General features: G+C 38.8%; 1 protein-coding gene across 1 annotated transcript; it reads right to left on the minus strand.

Annotated features, from left to right (window-relative positions):
- Positions 1-10,316: 10,316 nt before the first annotated feature.
- LOC149844490 (universal stress protein PHOS32-like) lies at positions 10,317-20,738 on the minus strand. The gene is made up of 2 exons (XM_089997238.1): positions 19,857-20,738; positions 10,317-10,570 (listed from the first exon to the last, which is right to left on the minus strand). Exons 1-2 carry the CDS (start codon positions 20,530-20,532, stop codon positions 10,557-10,559), a joined length of 690 nt encoding a protein of 229 aa, XP_089853364.1. The 5' UTR covers positions 20,533-20,738; the 3' UTR covers positions 10,317-10,556.

Here is a 20,738-nt window from a genome sequence, read left to right on the forward strand (position 1 = left end):
TAGAACATCCCAAGAGCTGTTCTAGTTTTCAATAATTGCAATTAATTGGACCATAATATTATTTGAAAGGTAGGATTCACCTGAATAGATCAGCTGTAACTTGGATCTAATATAAAAAAACCATGTGTTTGTAGACACTTTGGTCCACTACATATTTGACTTGTATTGAATAGACATATTTTCGTCGAATGTATTTGACTCGGCTTCAACAACACACCTGGGTCGAGTCCTACTTCTGACGTACCTAAGATCAATCAATCTGAAATTTGAGAAATAGAAATATTGGTCTCGGCTATATCTTGACGAGGAAAAAACTTGAGATATTATCGTTTTTTTTATAAATATCAGGGAAATTGTTGGATCTGGATAAAGGATCTGGCCATACAATCGCACATTGGAATCCAAAGAGCCACACAACGGTGTGCTCTTAACATAGAATGTGAGTTAAAATCTCATTATTACATATTGAATAAGATTAGAAACCTCATTAAGACTGAGAAAATGGCTACCCATGGGAGGACAATAAATCCCTAGCCCCGCACTGCAGGCGGAACCCCCCTCAAGCTTCTCTCGAAGCAGGTTATATGTCCCCCCCGAACAGGGCAGTTAACTACATCTCATGTTCGGGGGCCCAAAGAGCACCACGTATGTAAGCATGTGCGTCTCGTATCCCCATGTTTGTCAGCATTAATTAGCGTTGGAGTTTGATGCGATTGCAAAGACTTAAGTACCCTCTCCTCCATTGGTGCAAAAAAAAATGGCGATTCTAGAAAAGAAGTGGTTGTAAAGACTTAAGTGCCCCGAAGATGATTATTGAAGACCCAGTCTCTGCACTGTAAGATTATCCGAGAAAGAAATCTCCCCTGGAGAAGGCCATGAACATCAACCCTCTCACTCTCTCTCTTCCTTCTCTTTCTGCTTTTGTGCACATCCAGCAGAAGATCATATATTGCTCCATCAAGCACCGACTAACCTGCACATTGACTGTTATGGAGCCTGATTCAGAGTTTTTACCCTTACAGGAGGAGGGTTTGGGGGCTTATCCTAGCTTGGATAACATCGTTCAACTTGAAGAGTTGTAGATCCTGATTCAGAGTTTTTACCCTTACAGGAGAGGGGTTTGGGGGCTCCTCCCAGCGTGGGTAGCATCATTCAACTTGAAGAGTTGTAGATCCTGATTTAAAGTTTTTACCCTTATAGGAGACGGGTCTGGGGGCTCCTCCCAGCGTGGGTAGCATCATTCAACTTGAAGAGTTGTGGAGTCTGATTTAGAGTTTTTAACCTTACAGAAAGGGGGGTTTGAGGGCTCCTCCCAGCGTGGGTAGCATAATTCAACTTGAAGAGTTATGGAGTCTGATTTAGAGTTTTTACCCTTACAGAAGGAGAGTCTGAGGGCTCCTCTCAGCGTGGGTAGCATCATTCAACTTGATGAGTTGTGGAGTTTGATTTAGAGTTTTTGCCCTTATAGGAGGAGGGTTTGGGGGCTCCTCCCAACGTGGATAACATCGTTCAACTTGATTCGTTGTGGAGCCTGATTCAGAGTTTTTGCACCAATGGAGGAGAGGGTACTTAAGCCTGATTCACTCTCTCTCTCCCTTCTATTTCTGTTTTTGTGCACATCCAGCAGAAGATCCTACATTGCTCCATCAAGCACCGACTGACCTGCACATTGACTGTTGTGGAGCCTGATTCAGAGTTTTTACTCTTACATGAGGAGGGTTTGGGGGCTCATCCCAGCGTGGGTAGCATCATTCAACTAAATGAGTTGTAGATCTTGATTCAGAGTTTTTACCCTTACAGGAGAGAGGTCTGGGGGTTACTCTCAGCGTGGGTAGCATCATTCAACTTGAAGAGTTGTGGAGTCTGATTTAGAGTTTTTACCCTTACAAAAAGGGGGGTCTGAGGGCTCCTCCCAGCGTGGGTAACATCATTAACCTTGATGAGTTGTGGAGCTTGATTTAGAGTTTTTGTCCTTATAGAAGGAGGGTTTGGGGGCTCCTACCATCGTGGGTAGCATCGTTCAACTTGATTCGTTGTGGAGCCTGATTTAGAGTTTTTGCCCTTATAGGAGGGGGGTTCAGGGGCTCCCCTCCGGCACGGGTCCCAGGTGTCGTGGTCAAAAAATACACAGGGTGTCGGGGTGAGAAAGACATATGTTTGTTCCAAGTAAGGTGGGAAGAAATCAATGAAAAATCCAACAGGGGGCATGCCAAAATCAAGATGTGGATGTCAAGCGAGAATGGTGTTGTGCAACTCAAATAACACAAAATAATAAGGGTCTGATTTTTAGTTAAAATAGGGAATGAAATGACAATAGAAATTGCTTAAAATTTACAAGAATAAACTAGACTCAATAACGAAGACACCACTTTTTATGGATTTGGAATATGACCTCCGATTAGGGAGATATGACCCTGACAAGTTGGTCCTAATTCGGGTAGCGATTTACAGCGATTTGCTTACTGAATAACATTATAAATCGCTATAGCGATTTGCAAAAGACACTACAAATCACTATAGCGAGATCCAAAAACACTATAAATCGCTATAGCGATTTGCGGAAGACACTACAAATTGCTATAGTGAGATCCAAAAACACTATAAATCGCTATAGCGATTTGCGGAAGACACTACAAATCGTTGTTGAAAAGCCGGATAACACTATAAATCGTTGTGGGGCTTGTTGGAGACCCGAAAATACTACAAATCGTTGTAGAAAAGCCTGATAACACTACAAATCGTTGTTGAAAGGCCCCAAAAAAATTTGGTCCGGAGGGCGCTGCCCCCCGAGCCCCTCGCCAGGGGCGCCCCCCCTGGACCGCTGACCGCGCAGCAAGATCCGCGTCGAGGGGGAGCCCCCGGACCCCCCTCCTGTAAGGGCAAAAACTCTAAATCAGGCTCCATAACTCATCAAGTTGAATGATGCTACCCACGCTAGGAGGAACCCTCAGACCCCCCTTCTATAAGGGTAAAAACTCTGAATCAGACTCCACAACTCTTCAAGTTGAACGATGCTACAGTCAGTGTGCAGGTCAGTCGGTGTTTGATGGAGCAATGTAAGATCGTCTGTTGGATGTGCACAGAAGTAGAGAGAGAAGGGAGAGAGAGTGAAAGGGTTGATGTTCATGGCCTTCTCCAGGGAGAACTCTTTGCCTCCCTTGATTTCTTCTCTAGAGAGAGAGAGATAGAGGGTTTTACAGTGTTTTACGGAGAAAGAAGAAGAAGACTTTGAAGAGTCAACGTCATCCTCGACTTTCTGGATGGAGGACATCCACATCTTGTGCATTTTTTGAACGGAGAAAGAAGAAGAAGACTTTGAAGAGTCAACATCATCCTCGACTTTCTGGATGGAGGATATGTCTGTCCTTTTTTTGAACTGTTTGTTTTTTCTTTTTTGAATGAAGGGCATTTTTGTCATTTTCTCAAACCATCACTTTATGAGAAGAATAGCAAGAAAGGGTACTTAAGTCTTTGCAACAACACCAGATTCTGATGCAAAGTTATGTCAACATACACGGGAATACGAGCCCCATGTGCTTGTATACGTGGTGCTCATTCAAAGCCACGAACACAGACGTGGGATTCAGTGAATCATCCGGGGGGAACATACACCACCCTCTCTGCTTCTCTCATTGCACACATCTCAGTCTACGAAACCTAATACTAGTATCAGAGCTCGGTTTTCGGTGTAGTTACTCGACCCAGATTGTCGAAGATCTACATGGATTCAGCCTTCACGGGAAAACAAAGGAACCGTCGGGTTCAACTAGCTGTGCTGCCTGCGAGAATCTGCAGCAGATGCGAGAGACGCACAGAGGAGAGCCCGACGTTGGAAGGGCATGTCCACCGGACAGCCATGCCCGACATTTCTCGCTGCCGGTGTGATACGGCGGAAAAGAAAGAAAAAGGCAAAAGAAATAAAAAACAAAAACGATAGCAGAGCACGAGCGGGTGATGATGATCATATCAGATTGTCTTCTCTTTTGTCGCCTTAATCTGCCAGAATCCTCCCTGGACAGCCATCAGATTATTAGAGATGGTTAACAACCAAACCGAGTGGCCTTGTTCTTCCTCCCTTCGGTGTCCGCTCTGAGAGAGCCCAACCCACCAACCGAAACGTGGTGGTGGATGGGCTCATGCACATGCGGGTTTTCAATGGATCGATCGCGGGGCTCTTCTTCCTGGGCTTCATCCCGCAAGCGACCATGCTCTCATACCCCGCATCGCTCTCCTCCTCCCGAACGTACGCCATCGCGCTCCTCGCCGCCATCTCCTTGAGTGACGCCTTGAGAGAGGTATTGGCTTGCCTTGCAGTACAGGAGGCTCGACGATTGCAAAGGAAGACGAGGAGGAGGGAGAAGTGCCACTCTTTGAGACCTCTTCAGTCTCCGGCGAACTCACCGAGTTGGTGGGGAAAGCGTGCAAGGAGTGGGGGTTCTTTCAGATGGTGAACCACGGGGTCCCACCGAAGTTTCGACGGAGGGTGGAGGCCGACGTGGCGGAGTTCTTTGGGCTGATGTCAGAGGAGGGATGAGAAGAACCCGCTGGGCTACTACGACGCCAAGCACCACAACCGCCACCACTTCTTCCACCACGGAGGAAGAGGAGGAATCCAGCGGGTCAGCCAAAATTAGGGAGGAAGATAAAGGCGTCGGAGGGGACGCTTCGGTCGCCTTTGGACAAGCCCTTGGGGGAGCTCATGGAGGAGGAACCGCTTTCCTACGCCGACTGCGTTGGAGGGCTCATGAAGGAGGGCGGAGGCGGCATCCCGGTGGTGGAGGTCGGGACACAGAAGCAGCAGGGAGGATGGAGGAGACCCCCCTCTGTTAGATGGTCGTCTCGGAGTCTCTGACTGTAGTGGTGGTTTGCGGAGGATGGCCGAACGGTGGAGTACCGACGAGTAACCGGAGATGGTGGAGTTGCACCGAAACTAGTGACGGTGGTGGAACCTGCAGAAGAAGAGGAAAAAAAAAAAAACAAAATGAAAAAAAGGGGTCTGAGATGGGTCGAGAACCCTTGCACATTTTTTAGATAAAATTACGATATTACCCTGATCTCAACCTATGTTTTACAGAAAGAGGGCTTTTATTTTTCAAAAATTTAATAAACAGTTCTCTGAAAAATATAGAAACAGAGTTGTAGTTTGAGATTTTTTTCAGAATTGGTTCTTTTTTGAAATTATAGAAAAGCACCTATAATTTTTATTTAACTCAAAAAGTTTTAAAAATTATGTTTCATTATTCCGATTTATTATTTTGCTCAAAACTATTTTTTGATTTTTCTAATTTTATAGAAAAGTGCTTTTGGTTTGTAGAATACCCCTCAAAACTTTATCCAAATATGTTTGGATCTTAATTGGATCAAGTTGGTATATGTAGTTTCTTATAAACTTAGTTGGATCTGATAAAAAAACTTTTTTGACCTAGTTATGATCTGTTTTATTTTTGACCTAGTTATGATCTTAAATTTTTACCATGCATATATATTTTGATTTAGAGACGAATCTAAAAATATACTGATAGATATGGGATATGGATTTTGATTTGATATAAAGTTTATGTTGGATCTAGATAGTATCAAGTCAAATATTTGGATCTAAGAATATATTCTATATGACCCTTGGTTTAACCCAAATAAGTATAATGCTGAATGTGTCGTGTGGATTCATTTTAATTTGGACGTGGATTTGGACTATGGTCATGTTTAAGCTTGCATGAACGTCTATTTTTAATATGAATCATGTTGAACTTGATGAATAACATCTCAAGTCAGGTTTTGGATCTAAACTCATATAAAACTTCAATAGATTTTAATATAGATCTTTTGAGTGGATTCAATAATGAATTTGAACTTATATGTGGACATGATTATTGATTATCATATTTGATAACTTTAAAGTCTTGAAATTGGCTTATCATGTTTGGCATATTCAAATGAGAATGAAATAACTTTTATTGTATATTAATTTTGTATATATCTAAATTGGATTTAAATATGAAGACTTAGGTTTTATTGTATGTGCATATTGCTTTTAGTTTGAGACGGCTTAATGAACATATTGCTTAAATGTAATGTATTGAAAAAATGAAAATTGAATTATAATTTTACACATGCATATATATATATATATATGATAAATAATCATCATAAATAATACTCACTATGGTATGCTTGTACAAAGGGATATTTTTCATGCATGAAAGGATATTTTTTATGTATTAGAAGCTTATGCATGGTATGCAACATTGATAGTATTTATATTAGATAATCATTTGGATATGAATATACTAATCCAAGATGATTAGGTGGTGGTTAACCTAATAAAAAATTAAGCATGTTGTAAGTAATGATGATACACATAGATAGTGGGAGTATAAACTATGAACTATGATAAAATTTTGAAAGTGAGAGTATTTGTTATATTTAATAAATCATACTTTTTCATAGATTCATGAGTTGATAAAATTTATAGTATTCTATTAGTATGCATATGGACATGATGATGTCCTATGATATGATCATGAAACATGTCATAAGAATCGCATGACTAAGAAAGAAAGTGAGACCCCAATATGATTTATTGCACATTTAGGGTTATGATTTAAACTATGATATGATGAGAAACATATATGGTTATGTAAAATTAGTGCATGTAAGAAAAAATGTAATGGCTAAACTTGTGTCATAAGTGAAAAGTATCATGGTTCATATAATGATGAAAAACTACATGACTATGTGGGAAGTAACTCATAGCAGGTGTGAAAAATGTCATATTTGAAAATGAAAGAAATACACATAGTGATGTAAAAAATATCTTTTAACATGTGTGAAAACCTCATACTTGAATATGAATAATGAAAAAATCTACATGACTGTGTGAGAAATAACCCATAGCATATGTAAAAACCTCATATTTAAATTGAATGATGAAAAAATTTGCATGATTATGTAAGAAATGACATGTGAAAAAAATATCATTGATATAACCCAAAGAATTGTGCAAGATTATTTGGTTCATGTTTTATCATGATGTGCTATATGTGATATATGATGCATTGATTATGATATAATATAGGTGTTCACCTCAAGTGAGAGATGTTGGATCCGGATAAGGAATTCAATATGATCATACGGTTTCACATTGAAATCTAAAAAACCACACAATGGTGGATTCAGTAACTCACAAAACGTGTGAGTTAAAGTCTCATTATTATATATTGAACCAGATTAAAAACCCTATTAAGGCTGGCTACCAATGAGAGGACAATAAATCTTCAGCCATGACTGATGAGGAACCTCCTGAAATAGGCCTTTTACCAAAATCTCATTTCTCTTTTCTTCTGTCAACCTGGAGCTTTCTTCATTGCCCATACCCGTCCACAAAACCCAACATAAATCTCTCTTTCTCTCTCTCTCTTATATTCATTAATGACAAGCACAATGCTGGCGAGGTGCCTCTCTCTCTCTCTCGTAGTCGTTAATGACAAGCACAGTGCTGGCGTGGTGCCTAAGATCACACATCGGTGATCAGCAAGCCGAGGCAATTGATCGCCGGCCGATCAGTACCTTCCTATCTAATATAGGTGAGAATAGATGATTGAACTTCTATTTATGTAATTCTCATTTCGTTTTAAAATTTAAGGCATCAAATCTAAGGCGCAATATGCTGCAACAGACTGTTAGACACCAAATGACATCATGATCATTGCAAAATATTCATCCATTTGAAATAATCACTACCTAAAACCCTTGATGATAAGCCACTACCCCAATCCTTTATTTCATTTTGGCCATCCCTGTCTTCGTAAATGGGGCTTCAATATCATGAACTTATCCATACAGGGTAATGCACTACTGTTCACACATCTAGCCAGCTCCAAATCAGAAGCAGGACATCAATTTTAAAGCAAAAAGAGAAGTGCATATGATCCAACATTAGTTCTCATATCCGCAAGCACCTTCTGTCTTCAAGATGCACGCTTTATATTTTATAGGGGTGTCAATGGGTCAGGTTTGACCTGGACTGACACTGACCAAACCCTACAGGGTCAGGGTTTGGTAATAAATAAGGTCCTATTATAATCCCGATCAATAATATATGGATCCAGATATGGTTTGTGAAATTTCATACCAGACCTAGGCCTGACCTGAATTCCAACTAAAATCCTCAAAATTTTCAATGTAAAAAGATAAAAAATATTATTTTACCAGGTATGGACCAAGTCTGGTTCATGTAAACCTTATAGGGATCTGGGTATAATTTCTCTTATAGTGGGTCCGATTGAATCTGACCTGATACCATAATCTCAAATCAAGTCTGGGTTTGGTTCCACCTGGATCCAAACCAAACCCAACCTGTTGACACCCCTACTTAAACACAATACCCCACCAATCGTTAGACTCCTTGGTTGGGAATGCAATGAAAACAGAACTTTCCAAGAGCCCCCCAAGGTCCTGCTGATATATATATATATAAGAGAGAGAGAGAGAGGAGTAATGGCTACAGCAGCCTACCGCAAGCGAAGGGAGGGTTCCCAAGTTTTTTTCCAAATCTGACCATTCAGATGCGTTCAACATGGCCAATTTGCTAGGAAATGACACTTGGCTTACATTTTTTTTATACAAAAACATAATTTTTTAAGTCTTGAATATTTTACACTGTCTATTTTCAAACCTTATTGTGTGTAAGAATCAAATGATGCAAGAGTCCATTCCTATAAAATCAAACAAGTAGAACACATTTGTATGGTCAGATTCGAACGCTTTAGCGATATGTACAAATCAATGTAAGCAGCTATTCTCTACTATATATATATATATATATAAAAGAACGATGACCGTCCAACCAAATGAAGGTTCAAAATCTACAACCAATGATAATCAACGGTGTTCATTCTCTAACAATTTGAGTTTTTCACCGATCAAACATTTTAATACTGAATTTTTATCATTTATTTAGTGAGCGACATATTTTCAATTATGAATTTTAGATGCATTTTTGAAAGCACTAAAAATCAATGGCCAACAATACTTTATATTGTAAAGTTTTAAATGCATTGTGAGCCATTGATTATTAATGTTTTAAAAAACATGCATATATGTCGTAAGTCTTCGTATAAAACACATTTCTTACTAAATAAATTATAAAGAACAAATATATGACATCTCATCGATGAAATGCTCAAGCATTGGGGAGGGAGAGCTGTCTGAAGGTTATTGGTTCTAGATTTTAGACTTTCTTTTGGTTGGATGGTCTTCCTTTTATATATACATATGAGTAAATATTTGAGGCTATTGAAGGCACAACACTGTTGAGCTGAAAAATATAAATACTTGTATCTAGCATAATTTGTTTGCTAAAGATTAAACCTTGGATCGTGTTATTTCAACCTAATATGATTGTATGAGTTGTAAAATTGTAATGCATTGCAAGCCATTATTTTTTAAAGTTCTTAGAAAATCAGATTACGTCACAACCGCATGATTCAAAACTCATTTTCTACTAAATAAATCATGTAGATCACATCCATAATGTTCGATATCTACAAAAAAATATGAAACTATAATTTATAAATAGTTTGTACCTTCCATAGCAGCAAACACTAACCTTATATATATATATATATATATATATATGAGTAGGTGCCTAATGAAATATGCAGATTAATGAGTTTTTCATATTTTTTTTCTTTTATGTTTAAATGCTGACTATGAGGATGTGATCTAAGTACTTGATTTTATAGGGATCAACTCAAGTTTTTGTTTACAACACACGAGTGAAATTTTATAAGGTTAGAAAAACCAATGGTCCAAAATCTTTGTAAATTTTTGAAGCTCCAAATATCATTTTTTTCATCCAAAACACATGATCCAAGTGTGAATTTCGGGTAAATCAATTATGCCCAACACATTTACGGGGTAGGAACTGCGAAAAAAAGCAAAGAAAGAGCACAAAAAACCATTAAGCACCTTCCCATTTCTCTCTCTCTCTCTCTCTCTATATATATATATATATATATATATATATATATATATATATATATATATATATGTGGATGCTTATATGGCGATAACGTACCGCCATAGCTTATGATGGTACACACAAAGCAAAATCTAATCATTGGATCATGTTTAGCATATTTTATTTATTATTTTCATGCATTAAAGTTGACTCAAATATGACCTTTTATACCATTTTTATACCACCTTATTTTCGAGAAGTGAGCTGTTGATTTTCACCATCCGTACAGAACCATCATATATATATATATGAGTTTATAGATCCAACCAGACGCACGTTAACAATCAGGTTTAAAAAGTGAACGATTAAAAAAGGAAGCCCTAAATCCAAAGGACATACACCAACAGCATCCTCGGCCTTGGTTTTACAAGTTATAACCACAGGTAATTGATATGCAGTTGAGATTACAAAAGCTACCAACGACTTTGATCAAAAAGTTTCGAACCCACATGAAACAGCACCAACATGCAATGCCTCCATGACTCGTCTCCATTTTATCCAACGAAAAAGAGAACAAATGCCACCTCAAATGAGCTCAATTCTCTTTTTCTGCAATAAGGAAAAAAAAACATGTGCAACATCAGGAAAAGTTCTTCACATCACAAATTATAGATCTGAAAGTTTCAGTAACTTGACATAAAACAAGGAAAAATGAGATGAACAATCAGCAACAAATTCTTAATGCTTTCTGGACTTTACTATTGACTAACTTGAATACACATTTAAAATGCAAACACTATAAGCTCTTGACATAAAAGTAATTAAATTTGAACCAAATAAAAATTTAAAGACTTTTGGCACCTCGTAAGTTAATATTCAGCTAAGTAATAAAATTAAAACAGGTACCCTGTTTCACAAGCATATAAACGCACAGAAGACTATAGTTAATGACAGTAGCCACCAATTCCATCTGGATATGAACCTGATGGCAACATGGAACAGTAGCCGTTGAGTACGCTTATAGAGAATCTGTAATACAAGGAAAATAAGGATCTTTTCATAACTGATCCACACATCACCAAACATCCAGCCCACATACATCAGGGAGCAATCCATAAATCCTGATTTGATTCAAAACCAAATACTAACGCAACTATACACCATTTCTTACAACCAATAGGATCTTCTCAAATATAACCAATATTCACCTCACAACAACACAATGAACCACAAATTGACACTCCAATTTTGCTTCCAGTTCTGCACCATTCCACATTTTCTTGTCATAATACCCTGTAGGATATAGTGAAGTATTTACCAAAACCTAAAGGTTATCCCATCAAGCATCAGTACATAACCAAGTATTCACCAATACCTAAAGGTTAACCCCATCAAGAATCAGTATATATCTTCCTAGAAGCATTACATTTAACTGCAATATGAATATCCCTTGTTGCTGTGCTAAATTCTTACTATCATGCTCCATAAGGGCAAATCTGAAACCCTCCCTCCCTCAACTAAATGAGTCAGATCTGATCCAGGTATTACCTAATTCTGTCTAATAGTGACTGGAGTCAAGATTTTGGATTTGGATTCAAATAAAGCAATACCAAACACATCTGAATTTGAATCTGAACCACTTAAATTTGGATCTAGTATTAAAATGTCACTAAAAATATCATATTGGGATCCAAACTATTTAGGTTTGGATCTGAAATCCACGTCAAAGAAGACCTGAAGCTAATTGAAAATAAGTTTCCATAGCATAAAACAAACATGACAAATTGAATTATATAATATAATTCAATTTGTTATATTCCCTTTCACATATGTTCCTAAGTGAAAAATTGAATATACCAGAACTCCCTTCCATTTAAACGCCAACCAAGTAGAGAAGCTAGGTTATTCATTTAATTATGGAAAGTGAATAGGGTGATGCTTGCGTTTGACATGACCATTCCCATAACCCTTCCTAATAAAAAATTCAGAGCTAGCAGGAGTGCTATATTACAAAACATAGGCCCCGTATGGATGATAATAGTGACAACCTGATTCTTGATTGTCTATTTCCAAGCCCAACAGCCACCTCCCATTACAAAAATTAGCAAAATCTCCAAATCTATATCAATCTATTGAAAGCACCAATTAACCCATACCCACTAAGAACTTGGGAACTCAACTTGCAAAAAACTAAATCAGTGTCACATAAAAGAATTCAAAGTGAGCATTAACCAGATTGCACAAAAATATGATACTGAATTTTGTATTCCAGTTCCAATAACTTGCCCAGATATTTTGATTGAACTGAAACTCCACTAAAATCAGGTTAAAGTGTAATATGCTAGTAAGTCAGACAATCTAAAAAGTAAAAAAGAAAATGAAAATGAAAATGAAAACAAAGAAGAAAAACTTTTCAAGTAGATAAATCAATTTCAAAATTTACCATCTGAAACAGATTGTGCAAGGGCAACCTATAACTAAATTCGAATAACTAAACACTAGTATATGCATCACTTAGGTATCAAAATACCATACAAATAATATTTAGCATCATATTTACCCTCACAAAAAAAGGATGAAAAAGTTCAACTATCACTTTAAAATGTGATCCTGCAAGCATAACCCTCAAGCAACCAAATGAACACCATGCAACATCACAACATCAGATTCAACAGAAACTTTATAAGTGATGAATAGCCTTCATCTCGGGCTGATTCTTGTTTATAGTTTCTAGCACAAACAATATTTGTCCATCAAACATAAGTTTCAAAAGTCAAGTGCACCATCACGCCATTTTAATAAAAATAAAATAAATAAATAGAGCCTATTGATAGGTTCACCCAATTGTGCTTTTAAGTTTACAAACAAGGTTGTATGGGCTTAACTTATAGCATGCAAAAGCAAAACCTGAAATTCAACAACACGAACAATAGGCAAAACTAGAAACTCCTAATCACACCGGTTTAACAAAATACTATTCTGAGCAAAACTTAAACACATCCTGTAGGAGAATAAACAAACAAATATTGATCCATTCACAGTGTAGTCATTTGAGCCGGTGATATTAATGAATAGATAACAATAAAGACTACAAGAATTCCTTTGCTTTTACATTCTTTACAGCCAAACCCAACAAAGCACTTCACACCCATGACCTGCATAATCACAAATCTCTAAATTTTGTGGTGTTACTAGGTTAATAATCCATTCTGTTATATTAGGAACTTGATAGATAAAAGCACAATGATAGAACCCAGCTTCAAATAAGCTGCTTGGATGTATGCGTGATAAGTGTACTTTTTCTTAGGGCTGGTAAACGAGCCGAACGAGTCAAGACCATCTTGTTCAGGCTCAGCTCGTTTATCATTTAATTCAGCTTGAGCTTGGCTAATGTTCGTAACTAGATGAGCCGAGCTCGAGTCAGCTGAGCCGAGCCATGGGCTGGCTCGTTAAAAAAAATATTGTATTTTTCCACATTGACAACAATGAGATTTGAACTGCAGACCTCACCTTAACTAGTCATGTGTTCTAACCAACAATACAAAAGGTATATTGCACTAAAATTTTATTTCTTATATACCTATGAGCTTACACTAGCCAAATCAAGCCAAGCATCTTTTTTTTTGTGCTTGGCTCATTTTGTGGTTAACGAGCTGCTCGTAGCTTGGCTCACCAGCTACATGAACCGAACAAGAACAAGTTCATGGCGAGCCGAACGACAAGTTGCTCGGCTTGTTTCCCAGCCCTACTTTTTCTCCCACAAAGGCGTGATGATCATGATGAAATGCGAATAATCATGATGATACTACTAATTTTTGTTGTTATTATGATAATAATGATAATTCAACATTGATTACCATCAGGTGTGGACGCTGGAGCAGCCTGCAAAGCCAAGCCAAGCTGACCCACATAGGTATGGGTCTGTGTCAAGCTTTTAGACCTAGGCTTGATAGGGGCTGGACCTAAACCCAGCCCAACTATTAATGGATGGGACATACGTAAACCTGCAAGCGAACTGGACCACCCTGACAACCCATTATCTTTACCCTTTTCTTTTAACTTCATTTTGCTTAAAAGGCCAAAAAAAGAAGGTTCGTTTAAATTTTCAAGCAATGGAGCAAACAATCATACCTATCATAAGGCAACAGTGGACAACCAATCAGGTTCATGTTCATCATCATCATCATCATCATCATCATCATCATCATCATCATCATCATCATCATCATCATCTTCTTCTTCTTCCTCTCTAAAGTCATCGTCTTCCCCTTGTTACTCCTCCTCCTGCCCCCCATTACATTTCTCCTCCTTTTTACTTCTTTTTCTTCTTCTTTCCCCATCACTTCTCCTCCTTTCCCCCACCCCCTACCTCTCTCCCCAAATCCTTTTCTCACAGGTCATAAGAGGGATTTTACCACATTCAAGCTTTTAGACAGAACCATGTCAAGCCAGATCAAACCCACCAATCAAAGCCCCATGGACCCGCTTGGACCTAGGCCCCATAAGAATGTGGTAAAAAAACAGCTGACCACTTAATGGGTTGGGTCAATGCCCGCAATTGGGCTGCCTTTTACTAGGCTTGGGTTGGGGTCAGGCCAGCTCGACACTATCCTAGTAACAATCATACTTGTCACCTAAAAACATATCAAATGTCTTAGTTAGGAGATGCATAGAGACTCTGTATATGAATTACTGTAACAGTATTTAGTATAAGAGAGCAGAAACTGCTATAATGAATTTTCATATTACAAGGAAAACATTGATGGAAAGCCACCAAACAAATTCCATGACTTCTTCTGCCTTCTTCCAACTTTTAAATAAGGCTCTAATTGGAAGCCAATTTTGGTAACACATCAGCAGGGATTTACGAAATCCCCTCCCACATCCGCTGCTTGATATGTCGTAGATGGAAAATACGGGGAGATGGGAAGGGATTTGATTGCCTAAATCCGCTCCCATATCGAGATTTTGACTACATCCTTGCAAGGACGTTGTTGCGAAATCCATCCCATCTCCACTTTGGACACCCTTCCATTCCCTTTCACGGTGCCCTACCCACCCACCTCACAAGAATGATGAGCTTGACACCTTTGAATCATGGTGTCTATTTTCTTTTCTAGCTACCATAGCCGGAAAAATATATACTCTTCCCCTCTGTGCATTTTTTGGTGATAGGGCTGCCAGAAAACTGTAAATGTTTGATCTTTGAATTTTTTTCTGCCGCACCATGGTTAGTAACCCTTTTCTCTCATCTGCCTATTCTTCCATTTGCCTAAACAATTTCTCCATGCAATCGTTGGAAAAAAGAGAAGATAGCAATGATGCCAATGTATGATGATGGTGCAAACCCCTTGCTTTCCGTTTTTGCAACCCTCCATTGCGCCCCCATCCCTATTTGTACAAACTAGAATATTTGAAGCTTGAACTATTTCGATATTTTGCACATCTGAACTCAATTAGGGCACCTTGAAGTTTCAGCATAGCAAAGCATCACTGTACAAGGTCATAGAAACTTGTAATGAAAGCGACTGATGCCTTCGAATTTTTTTTCAGCTCACCTGCTTTTTTATAGTCTTGTTTTTGTTTCAACAAGCTATGTTTTTAGTCATCAAACAATTGTATTCCAAATCATGATAGTTGAACTGAAAACCACTTTTGGCTGACCATAGAATAGAAAGTTCATGGCCAAAAACTATAACATGCTAGTCATGATCATCCTAAGCATAGTAATTAACGTAACATAATTATGCCCAGCAAACACCCGCCCTCCTACCCCCACTTCCTGATGCAAAATTGCAAAATCCATAACTATACAATAAAGAAGAATAGCTGGATTCCCTATCCAATATAATCAATTCTTGCGCCAACAAAATCCATTTCCTTCAGCATAAGATTATATTGAATTTTTAAGTCCCACACCTCATCCTCTTCCCTCAGAACCTGAACCTTGATCAAATTCCAATACCATAATACACAAGTTATGGAGTAATTGCAATCCAACCTCAAGACTTCATCGATGGACTCATCGAGTTTTAGCCTCTCAATTCATGAGTTATACATGCATTACATCCCATGCCAATAAAAGCTCACACCTTGTGTTTTAAGAATTAAGATCATCCAACAATATCATCTTGCTTAAAACCAAGATAATTAGATATGCTTGCACGGTTGCACCGAACATTGAAGTGTCGATTACACCATAGGGACACACCATTTTGGCTGTGTATCCCTAGTGAGATGACTGGACAAGCAAAAACAGACACTGAAATGTATTGATAATATTTTAATAATTTTTAATAATTGTTTAATACTTTTTAACAATATTTCAATAAAAATGCATTTTCAAATATCAAAACATCAAAAGTACTTTTTCTGATAAAAAAAACTTGTCCTTGCGTGATATTTCCCAAAACAATTTCAAACCTGTGTCGAACCTGTATCATTAGTCAGGACATACCCATATCTTTGTGACATAGAGTGCTGAAAGATCATCAAACAAGCTTTATGGAATACTTGCATCCAAAAAACGTGACTCCACCATTAAACACCTACACCGTCACAATAGCAGCCCAGAAACATCTGTTTTGCTTATTAGATATATCATATAGCTAGCCTCATCACACAAATAATACATTAATCTCATATATCAGTAGAAACTTTAGTCGGCTACATCCATAGCCTTTGGTTTTCACACAATAATCTAAACTCGTTCATCACAAAATGTCCCAAAGAAAACACGGACTAACATGCTCCAGCATCCAAATAAACCAGATTGTCGATAATGTCATTTCATGCTCCAGCCTCTAAATTTCCATTGCTCCTAATCTCAACACAATTTTTCATAATCAGCATGGAGGAGTTTCTTAGATTCATAAATAAATCCATCCAACTTATCACTTTTATAGGATGTAAGTACATATGAGAAAAATGATCAAAGTGGTTATACTAATTAGTAATTGCCTATTATATTAAAAAATATCTTGCCTTTTCTTTCATGCCATGACCTTGAGATGGTCTGACTGAAAAGATAAGTCATTCAAGCCAAGCTAAAAAATTCTTCAAGCAAAAGCTTCAGTGAACAGTCATTCCCTCCATACAAAAGTCTTGTCATCAGCATTCATTGGAGTGACAGATCTAGCTCATGAAAAGGTAAGTGAAAGATAATATCTCAATAGCTCGAAGTTTCAAACTTAGTTGCATGAAAGTACTTTTTCCTCCAATAAGCATTAACAAATGATCCATCACCAATTTTGCAGATTCCTTGTACAAATGAATCCCCAAATCATACAAATTACTACATATTCTCAAAAGATGAGTTAGTATTCATCTCAACCACTACCCTAACCTAGAGGCATTTTCCCCGTGAATAAAAGGACCGTGCATAAGACCCTTCTTCAATTGATCTAACCAATACAAAATCAAGCTTTTATAAACTATTCAAGTGTGTGTATGGTGGACAGCTAGGGTTGCATAACAAGCCGAGCTAGCTAAAGCCCGGCTCGGGTTCAGGTTCGGCCCATTTAAGCCCGGCTCGGACCCATCCAAATAAGTAAACAATCTGAGCTTGAACAAAAGCTCATGCTCGTTAAACATAAACGAGCCATGCTTGATCAGGCATTCAAGCTCAATTAGCCCGATTAAGCTCGACTAATAGAGTCATGTAGTGGCTAGTTATATCATGTGTATAAGTTTTGTTGGATAAAAGGCAGAAAAGAGGGTTTCATCCAAGTGGCTAGGGTGTTAGACGGTTGTGTATGAGATGGGGGATTCAAATCCCACCCTCTACATGTTCTTTCCAAAGTTTTTTTTAAAGAAACAAGCCGAACCAGGCTCGAGCTTCACCTGAGCCGAGTTTATACACATGGTATTCAAGCTCGGCTCGAGCTCAAATGGAGCTTGAAGATATGTTTTGAGCCTAAGATCGGCTCAAGCCCAGCTCATGTGCACCCCTATAGACAGCATAGCTTGATGGACATTTCTTTGGTGTCAAAGTTCAAATACAGTCAAATCTGCTGTAAGTGCTTGCCAAATAGTAAGGGTAGCACACTGTATGTAACACAAGCTTGATAACCAAGGATTGTTGGAATCTACACCAACTTCAGCCAAATTCTCCATCACATTAGAAAAAGAGAAAGGAATAAATGGAAGTTGTACAACATCAGCCATTGTATCAGCATGTGAATCATCTAATGCACCAAGTAACACCATAATACATGAAATATATTTGTATAACAATGAATATATCAACCAGTCCTCCAATTTCTTTCTATGCTTTCTCAAACACAGGGAGCCAACATGATACAAGAATGATCTCATCATGTCATTAGCTCTAGCAATGTGTTGATTTAGCCAAAATCAGGGATTCATCAACTAAATAAGAGGCAAAAGGTAATTTGAGAATTTTTCATTGCAGGAACTTTGTGCAACACAAATGAATTTCATATCTTGGATATTTTGAAGAAAGTGTTTGAAAAAAGAATAGAAGGTATCAAAAATGTTGAAAGGAGCGATATACAAATAGTGACATGAACAGCAAAAACGAGAAGACAATTTTGAGCAAAAAAATGTTTAAAAAGAAAATGGGGTTGCCAAAGAAATGCAAAAAAGAATTTTCCCAAATAGCGAACACAATTCCACTTGTTTAGTTTCTAAGAGAACATTATACCATCCTTAATTTCCCATAAAATTCCATGATGATTTTACTTTATTTCCTAGTACATTTGAGGGAAAACAATATGCAAGCCTGAAAGCATGATCATTTCTGCCAAAGTTGCCTCCAATCCAAAGAAAAACCTTTGAATAAACACCACCTTATAGAATCCACATGAAATGGACATCAGAGGTTGCAAAACAGAACAAAACAGAAACAATATGTCAATATAAGCCAACCAGAATAGCAAAAAAGGGGAGAACTTTGCAACATTGGCAAGTTACCCAATACCATGTGTAAATCTAAGCTAAAAAAAATTACTCGTGCAATACCCTGATATTACTACCCAAGCTGAAAAAATTCAGTAATATGTGACATGAAGCAGCCACATTAACATAGTAAAAGATAGAAGCAGCTGCAATATCACACCAAACTCAGAATTCATAAGTTCCCCCATAAATGAAACACATAATTTGCAACAGCAAGAGTACAACAAAATGCTGAATTGAAGGCTAGAATTCTAAAAGGTAAAAAAACATCGTACAAATACAGCACTTCTATAATAATTTCCACAAGAGAACCCATGTCACAAAGGATGCCCTTGAATCCATTTGATTCCTCTGTACGGACAGAACTCTGCCCATAAATTTTATTCCGACTGCAGATTTTTCTGGTCATATATCAAATATCTATCACATGCCATAACGTAGCATTCCAATAAAAAGGTTATTTTGGCGGCATGTTTGGAATCATCCACTTATACCTATAAATTGGGCAAGCAGGAACATTCCATTCTGCAACACAATGAGGTATTAAGATTCATTGCAATCTTCTGATATTAGTGAGGCACCATCAATCAAGCACCCCTTAATAAAACGAAACCAACCATGACTTTCTGTAGGACATCAAATTATGCTACATTTCTACAATGAAAGTATTCGAGTAACAACACGAACAACATTAAAAAAAATCCCAAAAACCCTTAAATTCTACAAATTTAACATACTCCCTCAATGCTAACTCAAATAACCACTGGAAAAAACCGAAAAAATTAAAGAAGAAGAAGGGATCAAATGAACCAACCAAAAGATTAAGAAGCAACAAGCAAAGAAACCGCAATGCCGACCAAAACCTTAGATTGTTCTGATATTTCAATTTGTGATACGAAAAAAGCAAACCCTTGAGATAGAGAGAGAGCGAAAAACCGAAAGGGCATAAAAAGGAAGAGGGAGGCAAAACCCTAACCTTTCTGCTCATCGGATGCAGACTGGTACTCCTGCTCCTCCTCCGGCACCGAATGCAATTGCTGCTCCTTTTTCTCTGGCGCCTTCTCGGTCCCGGCGCGCACCCCGCCTGCGTCATTATCGTCCGGGTAGCGCAGAACGACGACCGGGCAGATGCAGTGGTGGACGCAGTAGTCGCTGACGCTGCCGAGACGGCTCTTGCTAGTCCGCTTGGAGGCGCCGAAGCCGCGGCTGCCCATGATGACTGCGGAGAGGCCGAGCCGCTCGACCTCGAGGCAGAGCCGCTCTTTCATGTCGTGGTCCTTCACGATGTGGATCCGGAAGGGGATATGCGCATCGACGAGTGGCTGCGCAAGGTCGGTCGCCTTTGTCGTCGTGAAGGCGTCGAAGTCGTCCTCGAGCTTCTGCTGCGACTCCTCGTCGGTGTCGACGGAGAGGTCCATGGAGCCCCAATCGGCGCCGTAGAGGACGCTCGTCGGCCGGACGTGGAGCAGTATCACGGTGTCGCCCCGCCGAAGGTAGTTATGAACCGCCCATTTCACGGCGTACGCGCTCTCGTCGCTCAGATCGACGGCGATGGCGATCTTCCTCTGGCCGCCGCCACCGACGACGCAGCCTCCGGCCAAGGGCGCCCTCGGGGAGCGAGGCGATCGGTCGGATTCCGACGGGGTCTGCATTTGCCGAAGGAGGTTGGGGGGGGAGAATAAACCAGGGAATCACACTGAGAGTTTGAGTTAAAGAAAACAGGGTAAATGGATTCCCGATGGGAAAAGGAAGCTCGTCGGAGACTCTCGATTCGGTTTTCCGGTGTTTGATTTTCAACTTCTTCCTTCTCTCTCTCTTCCTTTATTGCTTCTCCTTTCTTCCTCTCTTTGCTCGCTCG

This window comes from Nuphar pumila, chromosome 2, assembly GCF_984573655.1.
Source record: "Nuphar pumila chromosome 2, dmNupPumi1.hap1.1, whole genome shotgun sequence".
Taxonomy (NCBI): domain Eukaryota; kingdom Viridiplantae; phylum Streptophyta; class Magnoliopsida; order Nymphaeales; family Nymphaeaceae; genus Nuphar; species Nuphar pumila.

What these genes read in the sequence shown, in the direction of transcription:
- LOC149844490 (XM_089997238.1), bottom strand. Translation starts at nt 20,532, where the DNA reads ATGCAGACCCCGTCGGAATCCGACCGATCGCCTCGCTCCCCGAGGGCG.